Source organism: Spodoptera frugiperda, chromosome 25 (assembly GCF_023101765.2).
Source record: "Spodoptera frugiperda isolate SF20-4 chromosome 25, AGI-APGP_CSIRO_Sfru_2.0, whole genome shotgun sequence".
Lineage (NCBI taxonomy): Eukaryota > Metazoa > Arthropoda > Insecta > Lepidoptera > Noctuidae > Spodoptera > Spodoptera frugiperda.
This window is the reverse complement of record NC_064236.1, coordinates 21,845,022-21,869,165: the sequence shown is the minus strand read 5'-3', so window position 1 is coordinate 21,869,165 and position 24,144 is coordinate 21,845,022. Positions and strand designations below refer to the sequence as shown.

The 24,144-nt window shown below is 36.6% G+C and overlaps 1 protein-coding gene across 2 annotated transcripts in view; it reads left to right on the top strand.

Annotated features, from left to right (window-relative positions):
• The window catches only part of LOC118268008 (plexin domain-containing protein 2), a 55,706-nt gene that overhangs the window by 22,510 nt on the left and 9,052 nt on the right, over window positions 1–24,144 (top strand). For both annotated transcript variants that reach the window (XR_004783001.2, XM_035582283.2), the window contains exons 3-7: window positions 18,246–18,398; window positions 21,572–21,642; window positions 22,411–22,539; window positions 22,846–23,038; window positions 23,546–23,752. Coding sequence is in view for 1 of the 2 variants with exons in the window: in XM_035582283.2 (XP_035438176.1) it covers window positions 18,246–18,398; window positions 21,572–21,642; window positions 22,411–22,539; window positions 22,846–23,038; window positions 23,546–23,752 (753 nt within the window). In the remaining variant the exon portion in view is untranslated. The remainder of the gene's footprint in view (window positions 1–18,245; window positions 18,399–21,571; window positions 21,643–22,410; window positions 22,540–22,845; window positions 23,039–23,545; window positions 23,753–24,144) is intronic.

Sequence of the window (24,144 nt, the reverse complement as noted above, 5' to 3'; positions counted from 1 at the left end):
TTGATCTAAATGATGCATTATAATTCTGAAACAGGTTACCATAGTCTAATGCTGTGTTTTATTCTACCCCTGTATTTATTGATCGACGACAGTCCACGCGTCTATTTATAGAATATACAGGCTGGATGGGAAGAGCCCCCAGTCAAGAAATTTCTAACATATGTATATAGCCTCCCGTATTTTTGTATACTCTACATTATTTTATTCTGATGTTCTCAAACAAATATTTAAATATTCCAACGACTATTGAATCGCACCATTGTCCCGTGGGGTCAGACAGAACAGACAAAAACATTGGTATCTGTTTTTTTTTTTATAACGTCAACGTAACATTATTGCACGTAATACTATTGTGCAATGTGCATACGTTTGTGTTTAATGTGCGTACATTTCACAATGTTATGTATAATTGCCAGGTGGTGAGCCTATTGTCATATACCGGGCACATTTCCAGGCTCCGTGCTACCACTGAGAAATTTTCGAAAATCCAAAAAAAAAAACCAGTAATACTTCGCCTGACCCGGGAATCGAACCTAATACGCCCAGCAATCGCAACCACTCGGCCAACGAGGCAGTCTAATCAACACTAAAGAAACACTTAATAGTCAAATGTTTTTTCGAGACGTATCCACTGGATCATAGCAATTTTTAATTATTTAATTTTCACGACACACATTTACCTACGCGGATGTACCGTGTCACAGCTATAATAAGGAAATATCATCGGGCGTATAAAAATATCCATTATATTTTGCATACTTATTTGTACAGTTGGTATATAAGTAGAAGTATGTGTTTTGGTATGTTTGGCTCCATAGCGAATTTCTTACTAACAAGCTTGCTAAGTCATGCTGGCGTAGTGTTTTTCTGTGTATCATTACTTTAATAAATAATATTTGTTTGATTTTGTATGAATATTGAAGGTGACTACTTATTCTTGTACTATTATTTTCCTCCATGAAAGTATATAAAACGTTGCCCTCCACAATTTTTAAAATATTGCAATAACCAAACAAGTATTTTTACTTGTTCTTTTTTTCCTATTAACTTTTTGAATATTTAAGTACATATTTCGAAGATTGACACTTGAAAATATTATTCATGACATTAGAACTTAAGACGGGATATTTGCCATAATTATAAATATGTATGAGTTGCCGATATTTCGGCACTGTTGCAAGCGTCATGATCACGGATGAAAATATGAATAAACATGGTAAATATCCCGTCTTAACTTCTAATATTAGTGTTAGTGACCATTTCAGTTTAAAAACAATTGAATTAGCTCCTAGTCCAGTCATTTGGTAGATAAAAAGGGGGTTACCTGGAATGTATTCCGGGAGTTTTGAAAATTGGTGAATTTATAGATTTGGGTATGCTCTTTTCGAATTTCAACTTTGCCACCTCGTACAACCGCCGCTCGCGCCGCCATATTGAAAAAATGGCGCCTAAAAACGGTTTTTTATTAATATCTCCGTTCCGAACAAGAAAAAATTTCCTATTTTTATTGATAACTTTTTCATAAAATCAATAGTTCTACGAGCGCCGCAAAGTATTATTCATCTGCACCACCACGTGTATTAACTTTTTGAATATTTAAGTACATATTTCGAAGATTGACACTTGAAAATATTATTCATGACATTAGAACTTAAGACGGGATATTTGCCATAATTATAAATATGTATGAGTTGCCGATATTTCGGCACTGTTGCAAGCGTCATGATCACGGATGAAAATATGAATAAACATGGTAAATATCCCGTCTTAACTTCTAATATTAGTGTTAGTGACCATTTCAGTTTAAAAACAATTGAATTCCAGGTAAAACTACCAAATGACTGGACTATCCTCCGTGTTCATAAAATAATTTTTCTATTTCCTTTTAGTCTAATTATATAATAAATAAACCAGCATTGCTTTTTCATTAGCGCTGTATATGCAGAGTATCTTAATATCTTTTTATTGGTACCTGGGTACATATAAACGAAATCGTGCTAAGCAGTTCGGTACAGTTCGTAGTTAGAAAGAGAAATAAGTAGCTGAATTATAGAGTATTAGTAAACTATTGATTTTTATAAGCTGTAGCGAGCTGTGCTTAATGCTGCTGTGCGTCGAATCAACTGCTTTGCGTTCTAAATCCTTTGATGGGAATCTTTAAAACTGAAATTTTTATTTTTAACAATTACAACAATAGTTTATAATTATATTATAGTAATGTCTTTTCTCGAGTGCAAGCTTTGATCTTGATAATTCCATCGGTTGAAAATATTCTTTATTCATAGTCCATATTAAACTTGAAGCATGTATTGGTAAATTCAATATTAAATGATTTAAAAATATGATACAAAATATGTAAATACATAAGTATTATATAGGGTGACTTTGAATTCGACGTATTCCTCTCGGGAGGTGATAATACAACTAATTTCCTACAAAATTAGCCCTGAGGTCCTTGGGCGGAAAGTGGCTAGTTTCTGAGATATTCAACATTTTTGGTTTTGGTAAAAAAATCCCGAATTGATTATAAAAACATCAATAAATTAAAAAATACTTGTTGGATTTTAGTTATTTTAGTTTTAATCAGTTGCCAATACATCAGTTATCATTAATAAATACTAACAAGGGCAGAAATATCATTTGTTTTAAAATAGCAAGTAATTTCTTACCAAATTTTGTTTTGTGTCACTAATTTGGTCAATAGAAAACTAGATTTATTTCAAAAAAAATATACGACACTAAGCGTACAAATTATTAGAAAAACTTCTTTGGTTTATTAGCTACCCAGAAACGTAAAATTATTTACAAAAATCTCAAAAATAAATGAATTATTTGATGATAAGTAGAGTGTAAAGAGTAAAGGGCAATTTCAAAAACTTCTTAAATTGCAAAATTTTGTTCAAAGTTACCTCCTCTATGATGAATGCATGCCCGAACACGCTTCCTTATCTATATGACGGTAACTCTTGGACTGAATATGCGTCTTATTTCGTCATTATCTTCAAATATATTGATTCTCAGGCATTGGGATTAGTAGGGCGGTCCAACTACATGGCATGCACAATGACCAGAACCTAACGCCGGTTGGTTTTGTATATGAACTCCCTTGTTTATACAGAAGGAATTGACCGTGCATCGAAATTTTTCTCTGAAACATATTTGAACATAGTGATGAAATAAGAAGCATATTCAGTCCAAGAGTGACCGTCATAGAGATAAGGAAGTGTATTCAGGCATGTATTCGTCATAGGGGAAATCACCTTGAACAACATTTTGCAAATTAAGATGTTTTTGAAATTGCGTTTTCTCGTTACACTCTACTTATCATCAATTAATTCATTTGTTTTTGGGAATTTTGTATTTTATTTTACGTTTCTGGGTAGCTAATAAACCATAGAAGTTTTTCTAATAGTTTCTACGCTTAGTGTCATATATTTTTTTTGAAATAAATCTAGTTTTCTATTGACCAAATTAGTGACACAAAACAAAATTTGATAAGAAATTACTTGCTATTTTAAAACGAATGATATTTCTGTCATTAATATTTATAAATGATAAGTGATGTATTGGCAACTGATTAAAATTAAAATAACTAAATCCAACCAGTATTTTTTTATTTATTGATGTTTTTGTAATCAAATCAGGATTTTTTTACCAAAACCAAAAATGTTGAATATCTCAGAAACTAGCCACTTTCCGCCCAAGGACCTCAGGGCTAATTTTGTAGGAAATTAGTTGTATTATCACCTCCCGAGAGGAATACGTCGAATTCAAAGTCACCCTGTATATCAAATTATAACTGTATGTATATGTGAAAATGTGTTTTCTACAATTGTCACAAACATATGCGTGAGTCATGTCCGTATTCCATAAGTTTTAAAGCTGTTAAACCATTAAAGGCATAGTATTAAATCCCAATATCAAAACAACAATATTAGTGAAGCTATAGAAAGTGACATCGAAAATATCTGATCATAATTATTATAATGATGAGATCGATGTTTGTCAAACAATCTGAAAACAATATACGCCGGAACACATACATCCTACCGATAGGTATGTACTTTCATAACATAACATTGCTAGTTGTCATACAACATATTACTGTGTCAACGGCATGTCAGAAACGTAAAACAATGAATTTTTTAATTATGTAAACAAATAGAGAATTTATAGTCACTTTTGGGTCCCATTAAAGTTCAAAACTGCCGTAAGTGCCGAATATGGTGGGCACCCCATGCCTGCGTGTGTGGGATTAAATGAAGAAAAAAGATCTAATGATATTACCTTGTCAAAAAATTTAAAATATTTCGAAAATATTGACTGTTACCTAGATACATAATATATTTCTATGTAATACCATGTATTAGTGATTTAACGAATGTCATATCTGAAAACGATATTCGCGCATGCGAATGTGAATGCTAATACTGACCTAAAAATTTAGATCCATGTTTCTATGGCTTTATTTTGAGGGTTGCTTGAAGCCGGAGTCGCAGCACTCATTTGTAATTGTATGCATTCAATTCTAGTCTGGTCAAATAAACATCAAAGCAGTAGCCAATTAGAATATGAGTTCGCCGTTAAGAATACACAAGTGTCGAAAGTTCACATATAACCCTTTAGTTAACGAAAGTAATTTATTTTTCTAAAACACTTCATATTTTTGAAAAAAATACAAAACATTAAAGATTCAAGGTTCAAATATACCATCTTGCGTACATTATGGTAACAAATAAGGGCTATAGATTGAATAGGAACATTCAGGTAGATGCCATTTACCGCCACACAATGTATCTACCGGCGACATAATATGTACGACACGCCCATTTTTTTTTTATACGGGGTAAATCGTCCTACTCTCCCGCCTTGAGTGAGGCGAGAGGGAGTGTCAGAATCACTGACTAAGCCAAATTGTCTAATACGGAACGTGGGTTGGATAGGTGTAAGTCATCATTTTGCGTGATAGCGGAAAATAAGCCGGTCAATAGGTATGTTGTATAAACGCTTAAATCTTTAAAACTACGTTTTGTCACATGATTTTTATGTATAATACCGTAATGGGGCGGGTCGCTATAGGTGACATACTTCATTGAAACTTCGATTACCCAAGATCGCGCCCGCGATGGAATCCCGCGAGCCTCTCCTGCGTATTGTCGCCTACCCCACAACCGAGCGTTCGGCTGATTTTGCGTCGTCATCGGCAATTAAAAAGGCACTTATGAAGACGATCAAACCATGCGACGACGGTTTCCAAATTGTAGGAGTCAAGAAAACCGCGAAGTCAGGTATCGTACTGAGTGTTGCTAACGAGCAGCAAATAAAGGAACTTGAGTCCGTGGCAGAGATTCGTACCGCCGGTTTGCGTTCAGAAAAACCAAAAGGTCGTAGGCCGCGTATCCTTGTCAAGGACGTCCCTGGTTCTATGGAAGACGCCGGGTTTTTGACCTCACTTTATCGTCAAAACATTAGTGGGGAAATCGAAGTAAAGGAGCAAAATTTTATTAAATCATGGAAAATTACCCGCCGGCGTACATTGCAAAACGGTCGCAAATGTTTGGCATTCAAATAGACAGTAATATTCGTAAACATCTCGTTTCAACGAAAGAAAATCTTTTTATCGATTGGACTACCTGCCATTTCATCAATGACGTTGAGTTAGTCAAGTGTCATTTGTGTCAGCAGTTCTGTCACGTAAGAAAACATTGCACTGTTAAAACACCCACATGAAACCGACAACAGCCCTCATACAAAAAATAAAAAAATCTATATTCCGACTTGCGTGGCGAGTAAACGTTTTAAAAAGCCCCACGATGAACGTTGTGGTTCGCCCGAGTTTGGCAACTACAAAGCGAAACTCCAACAACTCATCTTAAATACAACTTATTAAATTAACCCGTTAATGGTCAAAAAGAAAAAGAAAAGTTGTCTCTAAATGTGTTTAGATATACTATAGAATACAACGTTTCTACCCTAAATTATTTGGGTGTCCCAAATTGGCACAGCGACCAAGAATGGGTTAATTACATGGATAGGTTGACTATAGTACAGTTAAATCTACACAACGATAGGGTTGCGACGTCCGAATTGATAAATTAATAGTCGACTATTAACTTGACATAGTATTTGTTTTGTTCAAGACCAATATCAAAATGCCCACTTAGGGCACAGGGTAGTGCAGCTGAACGGTAGGTCGCGAGCTGGAATTTATGTCACGAGGTTACTTAATTTCACAGTAACATCTATAACTAATTTAATTTATTTAGTTTATTTATTATTATTTAATTTATTTATTTATTTTATTTATTTATTTAATGACGTCACACTGTGCCGTGGCGGAGATTGCCTCGGGAAACTATAGACTTTACGCTGTGAGCTGTTACTTTCAATATTCTGACTCAGTTACTCCTCACATTCATCACCTTCGTCACGTCTTGCAGTCGCTTGCAGGCTCCAAAATTATAATTGGCGCCGACGTTAATGCGTCTTCATCCTTGTGGTATGGCAAAGTTAGGGCTACTGACATGGAGCGGCGTTGTGCCGTTGAAGAATTCATTGCTGAAATGAATCTCTCCATACATAACACCCCTGATGCACCACCTATTTTATGCAGAAAAAAATAATAATTTTTAGGGGGGGGTACTCCATACATAAATAATAATACATTTTCAAAAATCGCAAATATAACTTTGTCGTTCATACAAACACTATTGTAAAATAAGTTATTTTATAACTTTTATATTATGTCATCTACTTGCTGCTATGGAACCCTTCATGGGCGAGTCCGACTCGCACTTGGCCGGTTTTAATTTAATTTTGTCTCCCTTGGTTCAGGAATTAGCATTATATTTTGTTTTACAAATCTTAGTAATCATTACAAATTGACAGACTATACATCACCACGAGGGGTTATGCCTCTATTAATTTATGCGTAAAGTCATAAAGTTCGTTTTGTCCATGTTATTTTAAAGACTCACCTGTTGGGAAACGATTGAGGTCACTGAGCATGGTGTTCAGGTCTTCTAGCGACTCAACCATTACGACTATATCATCGGCGAAACGAAGATGAGTGATGTATTCGCCATTATATTAATGGCGCCATTATATGATGACGAGTCCGCTCCAGTCCAAGACCTTTAAAGCGTCCTCCAGTGCGTTCCTGAACAGTTTCGGAGATATCACGTCTCCCTGTCTCACGCCTTTCCGCAATTGGATTTTGAATCTGATGCGCATGGTGGCGTTGTTATACAAACGCTTCAAAACCTTGATGTATCTATGGTCGATGTGGTACCGCTGGAGAGACTGCAGCACCGCCTAGGTTTCTAGGATGACCCTCGAGAATAGGTTATAAACATGGCTCAGAAGTGAGAGAGTCCTGTAGTTCTTCAGTAGACAGCTGTCGCCTTTTTTAATGAACACAACTACCACACTCCGTTGTCATCCTGCTATCGTAGTTCCCTCGAGTATGACGGAACTAAATAACTTCTGGAAGACTAAAAGTAGGTATCGGTTTTCCACCCGCTCGCAAAAGTTCTAACGTGATTCCGTTATCGACGATCGCCTTAATGTTTTTAAGCTGTTTAAAAACCATCCTAATTTCGTACAGGCTGGTAGGCAAGTCTGGGATATCTTCAGTGTAAAACCTCTAACGTTGATAAATGAGTGAATAATTATGGTGTAGCTGGTATTAACCAGCTCAACAGGAAGGTATTCCACATTGGGCACCCGTTTAAATGGCACCGCAGATGTTCCACTCATAGCTATATTTCGTGGGTGCCATTTGTGGAATAATTTTTAATTTTATATTTTATTCCACATATGGCATCTGCACATAAGTAGATACTAGTGTTGGGAAGTTTACGTTTCTTAGTTTACGTATAGTTTACTTCAAAACACACAACTGCTCTATACTGTACACGATGTCAACTCCAACGCGCTTATGACGTCCTAATGCCTAAACACTACGGATCACATTCGATTATTATTTAACGTGCTGAGAAACGTAAACTTCCCAACACTAGTATCTTATGAAATTAAAAATTATTCCACAAACGGCACCTACGAAAAATACTTATGGCTGTAGGTTGTGGAGTGTGAAGATTGAAGAATTAGAAGATAGATATTAAAAGTCTCTCACGGTAGAAATATATAATTTATTTTTATATATAGAAGTCACAAGAGTTCAGCACAACACAAGTATAGTTTACAGAAGGAGTGAAATATTAGATGAGAACGGATAGATGAAAACGATAGTTAGGAAAGCATATATAAAAACGCGACGAAATTGAATCGGAGTAAAACTCTTTAATTAAACCCGAGTAAGTAGAAATCTAACACAAACGCAACTCTCCGATGGCCTACGTGCGACTCTCGACACCTGTCACTTTTTTTTTTCTTTCATTAAATCAAGTCAATTGACAGGAGTCGCAACTCCAAAGAGTTTAATAATAATAGGTCGCCACATCACCCCCTTCCAGAGACCGTCAAGGGCGGTAATAGTCGGGAAATTTAACGCGGCGGCCTGACCGCGTCGCTTTGACGACGCCATCGCCAGGATCAGGCAAGTTCCGGTTATCCGTGTTTTTGTTGGAAGATGTTCGAAATGTATTGTGATGAATGTTTGTGGTAGGTGGTGTGTATGATGTGTCTGGGTCACGTAGTATGAAGGCCGGCTTAAGGCGGTCTATCGACACGGTAACCTCTTTACCGTTTACCACGATCTTGTATACCTTGTCCCCTCGCTCGATGACCTTGTGAGGGCCAGAGTATGCTGGTTTGAAACCACCAGCAGTGCAGTCCCTAAGGAAAACGTGTGATGAGGTAGGTAAATTTTTAAATATAAAAAACTTGTTTTTGTTGTGCCTGGCAGCTGGTGATGGTCGCAGTTGCCTAACCAAACTTCTGAGCCTGGACAAATAGTCTGCTGTGTCGACAGTCTCATCCGTCTGCGGGTCAAAAAATTCGCCTGGAAGGCGCAGTGGTTGACCGTAGACAAGTTCGGCGACAGAGGCTTGTGCGTCTTCTTTATAAGCGCTGCGAACGCCTAGTAAGACTAGTGGAAGAGATTCCACCCAACTGACACTGGCGTGGCAGGTTATAGCAGCCTTGAGTTGACGGTGGAATCTCTCCACCAATCCGTTACAGGCTGGATGGTAGGCTGTGGTTTTGCGGTGTCGGAACCCAGCAATACCAGATAAACATTTAAAGAGCTCTGATTCGAACTGCCTACCTCTATCGGTTACGATATCGGATGGGCAGCCGAAACGGGCTATCCACCCACTCAGTAGAGCCTTTGCCACTGTTTCAGCAGTTATGTCTGCTATCGGTATTGCCTCAGGCCATCGCGTAAAGCGATCGACGGCGGTGAGACAATATCGGTATCCTTGACACAGAGGCAATGGACCTACGAGGTCAATGTGGATGAAGGCAAACCTTGATGAAGGTAGTTTGAAGTTGCCTATTGGAGCAGAGACGTGACGTGTGATTTTCGCACGTTGACATTCCAAGCAGGAACGAACCCACTCGCGACAGTCCTTCTTAACTCCAGGCCAAACGTAGCGGTCTGCGACCAGCCTTGCAGATGCCTTGGAACCTGGGTGACTCAAGGAGTGCAGGCTTGTAAAGACTGACCTGCGCAATTCCTTGGGCACAAAAGGTCTCGGCGTTGAGGTGCTGACGTCGCAGTACAGTTGACAAGTTGAACCTGGAATCTTAACTTGCTGCAGGCGTAAGGAAGTCTCACCAGCTAGGAGTTGCTTCAGTTCAGGGTCCTCAAGTTGAGCAGCGGCGATCCTCTCGGCGTGCACAGGTTGAGCAATCTCCTCCACGCGTGAAAGGGTGTCCGCCACGACATTATTCTTCCCTGAAATGTGCCGGATGTCCGTTGTAAACTGGGCAATAAAGTCCAGGTGACGTGACTGCCGAGGGGAACTGTTTTCTTTACGAGAGTGGTAGGCATATGTGATAGGCTTGTCATTTCGTCATTTACACTGACCACAAGCCTATCACATATGCCTACCACTCTCGTAAAGAAAACAGTTCCCTCGGCAATCACGTCGGGGTCACCAATGTAGGTTGTGGAGTGTGAAGATTGAAGAATTAGAAGATAGATATTAAAAGTCTCTCACGGTAGAAATATATAATTTATTTTTATATATAGAAGTCACAAGAGTTCAGCACAACACAAGTATAGTTTACAGAAGGAGTGAAATATTAGATGAGAACGGATAGATGAAAACGATAGTTAGGAAAGCATATATAAAAACGCGACGAAATTGAATCGGAGTAAAACTCTTTAATTAAACCCGAGTAAGTAGAAGTCTAACACAAACGCAACTCTCCGATGGCCTACGTGCGACTCTCGACACCTGTCACTTTTTTTTTTCTTTCATTAAATCAAGTCAATTGACAGGAGTCGCAACTCCAAAGAGTTTAATAATAATAGGTCGCCACATGGCCATGAGGAACATCTCCGGTACAAAAGGTCCCAGCGCAATTCCAAAAAAGTAGTCTAGTTGTGATCGTTTATTTTGACTATGCAACGATATAATCGTAATGATGAGGGTACGAAAGAATCGGCTAGGTTTTTAAATAAAAAATAGGGAGCAGGAGTTCGTTAGGTAATAAACTACTTTATTCGTAACTGTTCACTGGTTCAGCATGCTATGCATATGCATATATCGATCTTGGCACACCAACATTTGTGATCATGTCTACAAGAAAGGAATATAGAGTTAAAACTTTCCCTTAATTTATACCAAAATGGATTCGGAATTGGTAAATTTCGTTTTGACATATTGTAAAATAGCAACACGACCGACTGTGCTATAATAGGTGGGTTTTACCCCATCAATGTGTGTACGTATGACGAACGATGACCTCGATAGACGAGATCAGGCTCGACGCATCGACAGCAAGACCAGTCTACTATTCTTTTTTATTTGTTAATAACTTAGATGCGGTTTAGCTGTAAGCCATTGCGTTTTTCTTTTATTGTGTTTTAAGATTTGATATTTTACATTTGTAATAAAGAACACATGTAATTTCATTAGTTCTGGGGCCTTAGTCTGCTATTAATTAATTCTGTCAGAATGGTCGATCATTGAGCAGTGCAAGAAGGACAGAGCTATACAACCTACATAGCTCCGTCGCTCCGTTGATCATGCACTGCTCAATGATCAACCATTCTGACACAATTGTAATAGCAGGCCCCTGTTTAATTTTCTTCTGTGTTTTTAAAAGAATGTTTAATTCACCTGTTTTCATTAATAAATTACAAAGTTATAACAAGTACTGCGCGAACGCAGATTAATAACATTCAATTTATGATTTCACTGCACTTGACCTGTGCAACTATTTCTTTAACGTTAAAATATGGTCAATATCTACGGATTTGGTGTCACTAAAGAGGGTTTAAGCATAAATTGTATTAAAAAATACGATAATAACAAAAATATCGAATAAAATCTCCATAAAAAGCTACATAAAACTGCCGATTAAACTAAAAGAAATTGCAGCTATTAGCAATATTAGTAACTAGTTTCTGCTACCGGTTTCGCTCGTATTCCCATACAAACACAAATTTCATCTCGAATCATTAAAATCGTGACCGATCATGCGGGTTCCAAACTCACACACACACAAACAAGCTTACAAATTTTCACATTTATATATTTTCTTACTTATCTCAATAGCTTACATGTGTCATGTTTCGCAGTTTATCGAGGATACGGTAGTATGAAAATGCATTAAGCTATCATGTATACAATATTATGATTTGTTACTGATACCACAATTGAGATCAGACATAATGTGAAAAACTGTTTAATATGCGATGGCTGTTTATATTATAACGTTCGTGAGACATACTACATTTTTATGTTTTTCGGCTTACTCACGTATTTATTTACCAAGGAATTTGATGCGATAATTACGTGCCGTAATGTGCACCTCTGCCTCTCCCTTCGGGGATAAAAGGCGTGACGTTGTGTACGAACTCGTTGCGATGGCTGTTGTGTATGCCAAGCTAACAATGTTTTATGTCAGTAATGCATGTCACCCAATTAATACTTAACAAGTTCAAAACACTGAAAGTGAATTGTACGTAAATAGAATGTTTCATTACATTTTTCAACCTTCATGTCAGTCATGTTTTACATTGTTAATTTTTCACACAGACCTTGTTAATCTTTAGAATATTATGATTGACTGGCACAATTCACAAGTGTGAATAATTGACACGTATTTTAATTGATTACAGAATTGTTTTAGATTACTTGTGCAATAGGTGGCCGAGTTCACTGATACATGTTGTGAAAAGCGAATACAACATTTTAGGTCTTATTCCGTTGCAAACTTAGTTGGTCTTAATACCATCGACTATTCGAATTATGCTCTAACTAGGTTTTATAGACTTAAACATTTTGCATGCTTATAAATCATCGCAATATGTAATTAATTCTACTGCCCTTTGTTTTGATTGTTCAATGACCCTAATCTTGTTTAGAATATTCCACTAATTGATTCTCAAGGCGATAACTGGCAATTTGAATTGATATTAGCTGGTTGCTATTCATATCACGCTTACCCATACTTATAAAGCATCTCTGATGTGATTAGGTTACGCCGCGTGGCAGGCACTGTAATAAATCGACACCAGCAATTTATACTACGCTAACTCAAAAAAGCGTACTTTACAGTAGAGGCGTTTAAAGGGAAAAACGTGATAACTTTTACATTAATTAAGATACTTTTTTGAAATTTGGTATGCTTAATATTTAATTAATTCATTGTAATATCTCATATTTATATTTCCTTAATTATTTCTATTCTTTGATTTAGCGGAAGTTAGCCGTATAAGTAATTCATCAAAAAAATGTTACATCTTATACACGTTTAACTTAAGTTAGCGTAGTGTAGTACGGGAGGTCGTAGTGCATGATCAATCATCTGATGCATATATCAATATTTTTATAAAGAACATGTCCTTACTTACAAAAAGAATAGTCAACATACTATTAATAAACTAATTAATACGTTAATACATAAGTATTTACTATGTAAAAGTCGCTAAGTAGTTCATTTTACAAACGAACAAGTATACACACGAACGCACTAAACTACGCTAACTATGAGTTAGTGCAGTGTTGCACGGACTTTGACCAAAGTGATCCCCGCGCACACTCCGCTAATAATAGTTGGCGTAATATAAATCGAGTGATTTCAAAAAGTACCTTTACTTAGCGTTTTATAAGATTTGTAACTTTCTTATTTTTGCATATTTCATCTCAATTTTTTATGACGTATGTAAAAACACATTTTAAGCAACTTGGCATAAAAAAACGTATTTACAAATTTCGAGTTAGCGTAGTATAAATTGCTGGTGTCGAAATAGCTTGCTGTTTTATTACATACTAATTTTTTAAACATTTGTAACTTAACAGGAAAACTAACATAAAAGTGTAAAAACGATGACTACATCGTTTTTAATTTTACAGCGAATTAAATCAACATATTATCTGAACAATAGTGATGTTGATGGAGTATAAGTTAGATAGTGTAACAATATGGGACATTTTATTGCAACGAGAAAAAGTAGTTCAACAAAATGAATCAAAGTTATAATATAATCAACTACCCAACTCCGCGAACTTTGTTTCTGATTTTTTATTATTATTTTATCTTTCGCATTTTTGTTATTTTATCTTAGGTACTGAAGAACCTTCTCTTAACTATAACAAAAACATAATTATCGAAATTCGCTTGAGCTGTTCTCGAGATTTGCGCTTGACAACACATTTAGCGATGCATTTTTATTAGTATTCTGTGTATATTGGTTGTAGAGTTGTAGATAAGTATAAGAGGCGTGTTAAAAAGTACAGCGAATTTTGTGTATTTTAAAAAAAATATTTATTTTTTCCTGAATATCTATTTTGTCCCCTCAAAAATAAGCCTCTGGGATATTATACACATGTGATTTAAAATTTTTTTTGTATTTGTTTAGCTCCTCGTTAGATGCCGTCTTTCGTCAATCGTGGCGTAGCGTCGCCCTTTCATGGGCCTCTTCAATATCGGGAACAAGAAAAAGTCAGATATGGGGAATACGGTGGCTGCGTTATCATTAGTGTGTACTTATATTATAAATTGACTAAATTGTCAGCATATATTAGAGTCTTATGTACATAATGCCCAAAAAATCGAAATTGGAATATACGTAACCCGCGTAAATTCAAAATTCGTGATACTTTTTGAACACACTATGTATAATATGAAATCTATTCTCCGCTAGTCTTGTAGAACAGCTCCTGATAAATGTATACCCTACTTTTTTATAATATTAAGAGCCTGCAGCAGTTGCAGTTGATGGGTAGATTCTAGCTGTTATCACTGTGTATGCTTCATTTGTATGTAGGTAGTTACGTGTTTATCGCTGTTTTGTTTATCGCTGTTTTATTCCTCACTGAGTAGGTAAATATTGATTGTAGACTATACAAAAGGTCAACATTGCTGCTAGCCTTGGATGACGTCAAAGGAAAAAAGTCTAAACAATGCATTCAACTGATTTTCTATTGCTACAATATCCGCAATTGTTGTGCCACGTGAACCGTAACTTGGTAGATGCATTCGTATACTAAGTGCTCGTTACTGATAGATACTCAATAGTATCTATCAGTCTGATGTCCTAACGGTAAATGTAAAGGCTAGATCAATGTATTAAAATGATTTGTTGTTCTTACCAATTGTATTAACAAGCAGAACATGGATGAATCAAGTCAAATATGCAATATACAAAAAGATGTTTGGATGAACGGTGTAAAGTCTAACTGGTGTCAACTTTATTCTAATTAAAACATTTTAAGCCTAAGAGCGAGGGCCCATTTGTCCGTTGCCCCACTACACTGCAGCGCAAATGACAAATGGGGCCTCGTTCTAACTCGTCTTAAACGAAATTTGAAAGCATCGACGTCTTACGCCAATTGCCTGCAAGTGTCGTTTAGGTTTTTTAAATTATTTTCGTTTAGTGAACTCATTTCGTGTTCTATGTAATGTTACACGGGCACAAATAAGATTTACAAACTAAGTAAAATCGTACTCAGTTCTGAAACTCGTTTTAATTTTTATTTGTATTCAGAATCATCCTGAAAACATAAAGGCTATTGAAATCAACTGTGCTCTAAAATCAACGATAAACTGACAACGGAGAAACGACCTGACGAAATTGATTTATTGTCTCTTAGTCAGGGTACGCAATACCATGACGTGTTGCAGTGTATTGCTTTTGTTCACACCGCACTTGTGGTTAAAATAATACCGTGAGGTAGGATATCTAATGTACCGTGAGAAAATGACATTGCATACATGGAAACATCAATATTTTCATTTAACTCTAAATGTGGATGTACTTGTCATGCGATCAGTTGCAACACCACAAGTAATGTCATTTTTTTTTATTTTGTTTTTTTTTTTATGAAACATATCGGTAATCGAGCAGACGTATTACCTGATGGTAAGCAATCGCCGCCGCCCATGGACACTTGAAACACCAGAGGCTTTACAAGTGCGTTACCGGCTTTTTAGGAGGAAGAGTTAGGAATTTAAGGGTTGTTGTTCGGGAATAGGGATTGGGAAGATTGGGAAGGGGGGAATTGGGTCTCCGGTAACCTCACTCACACAACGAAACACAAGTCATTCAATAGAATTAAAAATATAAATACATACAATTTTGTTAACACATTGTACTCTTAGTGAGGACTTGTTCAGTTTCAGAGGCCCAAGTTAATGTAACTCTTTGAATTTATTATTTTACCCATTTCAACCTTGAAGTATTAAAAATACATCAGTTGAAATGTTCTTATGTATCGTATTTACATTTACAATTACATATTTCGCCTACATATCGCATTCATTATCGGGGCCAGTTGTACTTCAGTATTCACGAAAAAGAAAAATCAATAGTTTTTTTTATATGTATTAACTGTCTAATAATAAGTGACAGATGACAGAAGTCGTATATAGAGTATCGACGCGCAAATCAACGAATGACGTCATAAATATCCTGCATCGCACACTTGAAGTTTACATGCGAATAAATGTGGATAGAAAATTCCAACGAAGTTGGGCATAAAGCCCATCAGGCATGATCACCTCGTCTGGTCGGAGGATCCTTATTTTCTTAGAAAACTTTACTCTTAGAGTCTTACTCTAACTTGGAGTAATAGCTCCCTATCCAAAACCAAATTAACCAAACAAACCAGTAGGTACCTCAATATTGTTGAATTAATTAGCAACCTTGCATCTTAAATACACAGTTTTGGTTTAATTACAACTATATTTTGTGCATTCTCAATATCAACTGATTACATCACATGTCGCAGCACGGTTTTGTCGTATCAACAATGTAAATATATGCGGACTGTGCGCAGGTCTCCACCACCGATTGACCCATGCGTGACCGCTTTTGTGGTGAATTGAGGACCTTTTGTATCAACGGATAACTTTCATTTATTTTGCTTATTATAATAGTAGCAAGTACTTATTGGTAGTGCAGTTTAAACAATATTAGGCTTTTGGCTTGATTATGACAGTATTAGGGTTTTCTACTCAGAATCCTTCTTCAAAATCACGGCGCAATTAAATTGATCAGTGGCCCACATCCGAAACTCACTAAGACGAAAGGCAGTAGTAACATTACGGCACTATCACACGCAGAGGTCAAAGGATATTACTTCCCTGGTCGCACCCATCCATTCGAATTGCATATGACTACGGCAGTTATATATTTCACAGTTACTTGTTTATTTTTTTAGTTTCTATAAAAAAAAAAATATTCTATTCTTACAAAGTTCAAGTTGTTGTATCGAATCATGATTATATTACACTAAACCAAATTAAGGAAAAGTGTGTATTTTTAGTACGAGTTTTTATTACTGTGTAGTTCTTAGAAAAGCAAAGACAACCAAGGCCATAAGCCTGTTGGAAAGGTTTTCCTTAAAACTAAGCAAAATTAAATTAAAATCAATAAGTGGTGACGTAATGCTTTTATTTCTTACATTCTCAAGGCAACTCGTGTAATTTCACATACACATGTATTTCTCCTATGGTTGGCTGTTACCTAAGTAAACATATTATTTATTAACAATCAATTTAATGACTTTTCCCCTGTCTATGCTACTATCGAATTGGCTTTCAAGTTGCCTGTACCTAGTAAGAGGTCTCCGTCAGCCTAAGCACATCATTGCTTTCCAAGCAAAATAGCGCAAACAGAATGGTGGCATTATCTTTGAGTTTCTCCATTGATATCGATTTTAGTACAATCCTAACAGTGCGTCTTTATCTAGCGAATGCGTCGCTTATACAAGCAGACTGAAAACAGAAACATAACATGCGCGCGGGTCGCGTGATACTCGCGAGTAGGCACGCAAAGGGTTTTTACGTTGTACTTCTGATCTGAACGCCCCCTGACACTTTTATCAGTTCTCGGAAAACGGACATTCCCACACACTCCCATTCTACTTTGCTGGGTTTTTTTTTTTTTTTGAGTGGGGCAAATCATCCAATGACTTCTCTCGCCTTGGGCGAGGCAGTGTCAGACTCTTACTGACTAAAAACCACCCCGTTCCTACTCTTGCTTTTCGAACCAGAGCTCCGGTAAACCCGCTATGTAATCCGCAACTCCGGATCAGGCATCAGCCCTACTGGGCCCCATCTGTGGTGGTATGATGGATCTTTGAGGCGCGCGGAACGCGACGCGCCGCACGCATGGGTCTGGTTCTGGTCGGGCGGCGTATGTTCCACCGTGTCCTCCGGGCGGTCCTCGTATTGATGACACCCGGGCGTTTCCTCCCTCCCTATCAGAAACAGGAATCTACCGAAGCTGCCAAGTCCGGTAAGCACCTGCGTCAGGCGGTAGGTGAGAACGCCGTAACGTCTCTCTAGCCACTCCTCAAAGAGGGGACTTACCGCTGCAATGATACAGCCCAACTTTGCTGAACTGCATCATTATTTTATATTTATAAATAAAGGAAAGTACGACGTAAAAACCCATTGCGGGACGTGTTCTTATTTACACATCACATTGCACATCTCACTATCTAGGTACCTATGAATGTTATTATTATTGATGAGCATATGTATCTACGACATAATTATATCATTCTTCTATGTTTGTGACGAACATCCGTCATACAGCTTATTGACTACTAAGTAGTACCAATAAATAATGTACGTTATTTTTTATTAATTCACAGGTGCAGCTCCAACTACCGCAACCTCAGTGACACACACTCCATTGCTGGGCGTTAACGGTTCGGGAATACTACATGTAAACCTCACAGCTAATTTGCCCATCAACCTAACGGATACGATGCCCAAAGTCAGCGATCCGATCGTGCCGGATGACAGTATGTACTAAATATTATTACTGAACTTAGATTAGTCGGGTTAAGAGGAAAGTAAATCGCGTGATACGCGGGACGCGAGATCTGTGAGTCAGCATTGATCTTACGATTTCCTACAATAACAATGACTTTTATTATTCCAGAACGAACTGGATAATTATATTATTCAGTTGTCCTTAAAAATATTACTTTATGATATTCATTCTGATATTCTCAAAAGATATGTTACTATACTAGCAATAGATATGCTTCTTTTGTGGGGTCATTAACAACGAATAGTGTGTACTAATAGTCTGTGTGCCTAACGTTTTCCTGACAGTTACACATTGGCTCCATTCTGTGTTGGATAATTTCAAATACTAATAAGAATTCCTTTCAGACATTATTACTTCAGTTTGTTATGAAACATTATAATGTAGCGAATAGTTCTGTAATCAGGTGTGTCAATCAATTAATTGCTTATTTTCGTTTTCTTGCGAAATAATGATAAGGAGTGTCGATATCGTTTTCTTTATGTATTACTATAAATTACTGTACGATATACCTAGTAAAGTTTACTGCGTATACATTACCACAAATAGCTAATAAACAAGTTCTCTAGGGAAAATTGTCCTCTTACACACAGAGACTACTTGAGAAAGTACATTACATTCTAAGGACCATTTAGTTAGGTATTTTGATTTCTCATTAAGAATGACCTATGTACCATAGTCAATTATGTTGTATCCAATGTATTTTCGATAAGGACAGTTAAGACAAGACAGTTATTTGAAATACATATTATACTATTAAATCAACAGACCATCAATACCAGTTACATCAACGACTCAATAAAAAGTGAAATCCGTTTGAGTTTCAATAGACAATGTGGAAAATTGAGAAATTTGTGACGGTAGCTACCGTACTGTAACAATTCGTATTGGGTGGATAGGTTAGCATAATACTCAGTCTATGTTCTCTGATACTTATTGTTTATTATGTTTGAAGGGAAATACAATGTTAAGGACATTGCTTAGGTAGGCATTGTTCAGTAAAGTTAGAAATCATCATACGATATTTTTGTTATTTCGCCTCTGGGATACAATTTCTGTAGCTTACGTAACTACATACATGTGTGGCACAAAACATAAAAAGAACAATTCATGGGAGTTTCTAAAAATAGGTCTAGTGTGTTACCTATACAAAAAAAATAACTATGCCATTACAATCTGTAGCTTATTAACATAAGTAATGAAGTGTTTTGAGCGTACAAAATGAATTACATGCGGTATAAGACACGCGTATTTATAACTCATAACTATGGTAGTCTTTATCGCAGAAAATATGTATTTGTCTAAACTGGAATTTCTACGCGGCTTCACTTGATTTCATTAGTTTTCGTTCCCGTTTTATCGCCACTGTTGAATCTTAATGAGTTTTTGAACAGTTTAGATGTAAAATTAGTAAAAGTTAATACAAGGTACCGTCAAGGACGCTATTTTGCGACGGCCTCTAAAGATATTACAGTAGTATAAAGGAGATATTATCTTAAACTAGCGCTTGGTCCGCGATGTCGTCCCAATAGTTTTAGTAACTGTTTCTGTTTAGCGAGGAATTCAACATTCGCCGTATATGAATATGAGCCCATACCGTGTCTTACGAAAGTTATAATCATTATATTAGTATGTGGTGTAATCCACATAATAAGACATTTATTTTTTTATTTTGCTATTTTATTTGATTGATGAGTAAACTATTGAATCTGGAACCGTCGTTATTAATCTAGTGATAGCGGTTCGGGACCACCTGGCTACTGGCCAGTACGATATGAAACAATATGTATAATTTATGCAAACAATATATGTTCGAATGTTTACTTTGGTTACAACTATTTCTATGAGGAAAGGTAGAGATAGCGGCCAAACGTCGGCCCATTTAACATAAAAAAAGGTATTTGTTCTGAAGTTGTAAGATGTCTTTTAGAGACCCTAAGAACAGTTTAAATGCTCTTTGGAAGTACTAGAGGAATGTCGGGTGCGGAGTGCTTGTAATATCAAGCGTGCTTGTATATTCAGGAGACTGGATCAGGTGTCATTCTACACGTAGTACATGCCTATGATAAAAACGGGAATTTATACTATAAGCTTGAAATCTTCATTTCCTATAAAGCTATTACAAATTAGCGGCAAGCAATAGGGATGTTACCAACTGGTAAATCCAATTGTTATTTCTCCAAATGTCTAAATAGACGGTTTTTATATGTTTTGTGTGAGTAGGTGTGACCTGTGAATAGCAATATTTTTACATCAAATAGTTAAATTAGTAGGTACTCAACGTTACCTAAAAATAAGTTCAAAATAAGTCGATTAATAAAAGTATCGATATTTTCGACAGCTACAGTGATTGGACAAACGGGACATTAAGCTACTTTTGCGCCATCTGGTGAGCACATAAACGATAGTCCTCATTGCAATATGCACGTTTCAACAATTTTACTTATACACTTCTTTAATGTACATGTATATACCTAAAGCTTAATTTTGTAAACATGTTGTGCTGTTTTCTTTCCTTCACGTGGGAGAGTCATGCTTCGACACGAATGGACTGGCTCGACTGGCTCGTATACCACAGCCTCACAGAAAATCGGCGTGAAACAATGCATTCGTTGTATTTCGTCGTGTATGAATTAGATTATACTGTAAAAATTGTGTACATAATCGTTTTCATTTCTTATTTAAATCTTTACAATTTTCCCAATTTTAAATAGAAACCAAGTAGAACAAGAACCTAACTAAGATTTTAACATCAAACAGCTATTACAAGTTAAATGAGTCAGAAATGATGTCTGTTACAAACCCTTAAAGAGTATATATAATGTTGACTTAACTTGTAACCCTGTGACATGATAATTACTATTCATCCCCAAAAACTTATTATTACGACTTCCTATTGATGTATCATGATTATGACAAAAGGCGGTAACCTTTGTTCGGAGTAATTGTTGCTACTTTCATAATGATCTAAACAAGCTGGTGTATGAGCGGGCTGACAAAGCTTAATTAACTAAATTGATATATCTAGAACCCTCTTTCTACGAGCCGGCACAATGTCACACGATTTAATGCTCCTGTGGCACAAGAACATAAACTACTAAATCTTCCTTGTTATTTTTATCTAATTGTTATTTATTTGTGCAGATTTCACTGATGTTTTCAAAGAAACACCGGAAAGGATCATGTCGGAGCAGAACCTTTCTAACTTGACCTACGTAAGTATATTTTAAGTGTAGTACGCGTATAAAGAACCGTGGCAATTGGCGTTCCATTGTCTCTGCCTACCCCCATGGGAGACAGGCGTGAGGTTATGTATGTATGTAGCGTATAACTATAACAAGAGACAAATCACAGAGTTATATGTTGTAGTAATACATTTATACATGGCTATAACTATAACAAGAGACATACATGGCTATATTTATTTGGAGAACGACATTGTTGTAAAATGACGAATCAAAGTAATTAATGTGACACTGTGACGTCACATTTCAAATCGATATATCTTCGAAAGTATTTGTTTCTGTAAGAAAATAAAAAATATGTGTCTAATATTTTAAAATAATCTACAAGACGGACTTTAAAATGAAAATTAGTCATCTACCCAATTGTACCCATCAGAGAATATAATGACTATATTATGAATTTCGTACCTTCCCAACCCTTGTATAAAGCAGACGTTTATTTATAAAGGGTCTCTTTTTAAGGAAGCCTGCAGTCCATGTATGTGCTTTTGTCTAACGCCCGATAATAATACCCATTATAATCTAATATCTCTCGATCAATCTGGGTGCTTGACAAAATGTCTCGTCTCAATCCAAGTGCGGTTAGTAATTTCAGTCGTAAGTGTAAAATGTATTTTCTTAACAAATGAATCGGAAACATTCACAATAGGAGCAAACGTACCTTTTTGCATTTAGGTATCACTTTGTTTCATGGAACAGTTTCTTATTGTAATAATATTGTTTGTTGTTACTTTTTAGGACCACCACAACTTCTACAATAGTACGTTCATCGGGAACCTGACCTTCTTTAAGGATTACTGGGCGAACATCACTATTGAAAAGGCAGAGGTTCACCAAGTGCTCAGCAATTCACACAGGAGAGCCACTGTAAGTATATGTCGCCATGGTAGTAATTATCATAATTATAACAAACGATTATAAATAACTACTTACACGTTTTTGTTAAAACGGTGGCTGACTGGTGATGGAGTGGCTGGAGTGGATGGAGTGGCACAGTGGTGTCCTAATGCGACAGAAGTCTTAGTAACAGGTTGCAGTCAAAGTGTTGATCCTAACCTTATATAATAAGGTCGCGTAAAAAAAGAACTTTCACCCCCCCCCCCCCCCCTCCAATAGCAATAAAGCATATTATGGAAGGACAAAACTGTAACATACAAATTCACTTATTTACAGTCGATACAACTGAGCTTCGATTTTCCATTCTACGGTCATAACATCCGCAACGTGACTGTGGCGACCGGGGGGTTCATCTACACGGGCGAGCATGTCCACAACTGGTTGGCAGCCACGCAGTACATCGCCCCGTTGATGGGTAACTTCGACACCACGCTCACCAACGACAGTAAAATTAAGCTATACGATGATGGTATGTTCGTATTTATGTTATATTCCTCAGCTTGCTCTGCGGTCCGTCTACATTATTCTTGTCAGCTGATGCGGAATATGCGTAATTTTGTTTACATAATTGTCTCGATTTAGTAGCTCGAACATTTGACATAGAACATTTGACTTACATCTATGTCAATGACTTGCGTCTATTCTTATCACGTTGTGCTATTCAGATTTTGTTTATTTGTATAGAAGATTGCGTGGCCAAAGATTAATTGTACAAGGTACTTTTTGTGATAAGGAACACCTTTATAGTCAGTAGGGCATCACCTTGCTGGTTACCGGGGCTCCATCTTGTTAAGAGTCTGATACTCATTCTCACCTCACCTAATGTGGGAGAAGTTAGTTCGTGATTTTCCCACCTCAAAAATGGTACACCTTAATGTGATGTTTGAACCGTGGTTGGGTAAAAAACCAAATTTCGGTTTGAATAAAAAACAAATAAAAATTGAATTTGATATAAGTTATCTGAATACAATTTCAGGTGAAAAGTTCTCAGCGTTCTGGGAGAATGTCACTCTGCAAGAGGACACGACGAAGAAGTTCACATTCGCTGTAACTCTGTACAAGAACGGTGACATCATATTCGCGTACAAAGACATTCCGATAGACGTGCAAGAAATCAACGACACTGAACACCCTGTCAAAGTCGGTATCAGTGATGCTTACCTCACTGATAAAATTGTTTTCTGTAAGTACTCGGCACTACACGGCGCTACTGTTCAAATATAATATATCATTTAAAATTTAAATAAACGTTAAGCCTAAATTAACGAAATACAAGATACTTAGTTATCTAGTCTCTCGATACGTTTTTACATCATTCGAATAAGGATGATGACTGGGTCAAAAATAAATTATGACAACTTTTCAATACAATAAAATATTCAAAAATAAAATCACACTCTCATTCATCAATTTGATGAACTACTTAATTTTCTAGCTAAATTTCTAGAAATAAGTCTGCTGTAGGAGACATGCCTATTGAGCAGCGTATAAGGTCATAAAAAGAATTCAGCTGAAATGAACTGAAAATTCAGTTCAATGAAGAGCACACTGACGCACCTGAAGCACACTTACATA